This window comes from Octopus bimaculoides, chromosome 2 (genome assembly GCF_001194135.2).
Source record: "Octopus bimaculoides isolate UCB-OBI-ISO-001 chromosome 2, ASM119413v2, whole genome shotgun sequence".
Taxonomy (NCBI): Eukaryota; Metazoa; Mollusca; class Cephalopoda; order Octopoda; family Octopodidae; genus Octopus; species Octopus bimaculoides.
In genome coordinates this window covers 124,361,847-124,364,181 of record NC_068982.1, presented here as the reverse complement: position 1 = coordinate 124,364,181, position 2,335 = coordinate 124,361,847, and the positions used below count along the sequence as shown (strand labels likewise).

General features: G+C 33.7%; 1 protein-coding gene across 1 annotated transcript in view; it reads right to left on the bottom strand.

Moving 5' to 3' along the window:
- LOC106871015 (transient receptor potential cation channel subfamily A member 1 homolog) overlaps positions 1-2,335 on the bottom strand; it is a 43,756-nt gene that overhangs the window by 24,447 nt on the left and 16,974 nt on the right. The window contains exon 10 of the mRNA XM_014917275.2: positions 538-687. Coding sequence (XP_014772761.1) covers positions 538-687 — 150 coding nt within the window. The remainder of the gene's footprint in view (positions 1-537; positions 688-2,335) is intronic.

Here is a 2,335-nt window from a genome sequence, read left to right as displayed (position 1 = left end):
CCTGTATATGAATAAACTAAGGAACACTTCCTTCATTTCTTCTGACTAGCCTTGTTATTATCATTAATATACTACTCTCTCTCTCACTCTCTCTCTTTCTGTGCATGTGTATTAGTGTTGTTTCATATCAAGTTATATACTAAGATAATTTAACATTAACATTAAACTTTTGGCTAAACTAAAATTTATTCTATAAAAACTATTTTTTAAGTGAGAACCTTTAAGTAAAGTATGATATTTGTTTTCCTCTTTTTTATGCTGTGTGCGTTAAACTGGCATTGTGAGAACAAACACTAATATATTTTCAGTAAAACTATTATATAAAAAACATTTGCTATGTGAAAACATATTTTTGTATTTTTACTTTCTCAAGTGCAGGAGTGGTTGAGTAGTAAGAAACTAGCTTCCCAATCACATGGTTCTGAGTTCAGTCCCACTGCATGGCACCTTGATGAAATGTTGTTGGGTTTCATGAATTCAATTTACATGGAGATTTACATTAAAATCCTGATATTTAAAACTGCATATGGTACATACCTGAAGATGAGGCTACATCACTGTTCCTAGCAACCTTCCAATCTGTGTAGGTGTCGTCCAAGTATTTATAGGTGAAGGTTATAGAATAATCAGGTTTGTCTGGACTACCAGAAGTAGAAAGACATTGGTTAAGGACTTTCTCTGCAACTTCTGTATCAAAATAGAGATTTGTACAAAAATCAATACAAAACACAAGACAAGTAGTTTCTAGCTTTATTTAGAATTACTAATTATTGGCGGTCAGGTGGTTTAGCTTAAATGGTAAAGCATTCTAACCGGATATTAGAGGGATGTGAGTTCAATCCTCATGGCTGGCTGCCGACAAAATTTTCTGCTTTTAAAAAGAAAAAAGGATTTTATCCTTTATATCTATACTGTTCAGTATCTATGCATTGAATAAAATTTATCTTGCTACTTGTTCTAACATATTATTATCTACAATTTCAATCTTTGCTTCATATCACTTATTACAAGGGCCTATATTGTATATATATCTTTCATAATGAAAGTATACCAACCCAAATCAAAGCCCCTTCACGCCACCAGTTTTCCTCTATATAGCCTTCAGTCATAGAATTCTATTTCCAGTTCTTACAGGCATTGAAATGAGATGACAAGAAAGAAAGGCAGCTGTATGTAAGATGGGAGAGACATAGAAGGAAGGGCTTCTTGCTGGTTATGAAACAAAAGAGAGCCAGGAGAAGCGAGGAGTAGTGATTTAGCCACCACTTCCAACCCACCAATGGGAGGGTGTTATATGTTCAGGGTTGAAAACCCGATGATCATTGGATATCATCTGAGGACTTCAGCTCTTCCTGGTCAAAGCTACATCCACTAAAGGTGAAGGGAAATAAAGCATCTTCTTTTAGATGTAATCAGCATCAGCTTCTATTTTTATTCCCCAAGAAGGACATTCTGCCAATCACATGAAGAACAGTGACCAAAGCCTTGTGAGTGGATTAGGTAGACGGAATATGAAAGAAGCCCATTGTATACATATATACATATATATTTTATACATACATACACACACACACACACACATATATATATACCTATATGTATATATATGTGTGTGTATGTATATATATATGCATATATACATGTATATATATGTAAGTATGTTTAGATACATATATATGTATGTATATATATCTATGTATATATATCTGTATACATATCTATATCTATCTATACTATATATAAAACAGAGATGTGTGTGTAATCGCTTTTCACATGAAATAATTGACTTCACCAAATGCTTCCATACTTGTAATGCATGAATAATTTGACCTCGGATAAATCTTAGGCTCTTCATTTGATTTTTTTAATTAAAAATAAATAATATTGCTTTATATTTAAGATTATATTTAAGATTCACTTCTTTAAAAAGGTTCCTCAATGTCAACTTCCGGTATTGACATAACAACTGCAAAAAGCTTCACTTTCTATTTTGTGTGTTCATGTGTATGAGAGAGAGTAAATACTACATACACACCGCTCTCTCACTCTGTCTCACACACATACACATGCACACACACACACACACCTTGACTCACTCACACTCTGTCTCTTACAAACACACACATACATAAATGTATACAAACATATTTACAAAGACACACGTGTGTATGCGCGCGCGCGTGCGTGTTTGTAAGAGACAGAGTGTGAGTGAGTCAAGGGCTGTGTTGTCATATGCATACATCCAAAGATGTATGTATATTTATGCATGTACGTATATATGACAACAAACCTCTCTCTCTCACTCATACTCTGTCTCTTACAAACACACACATAC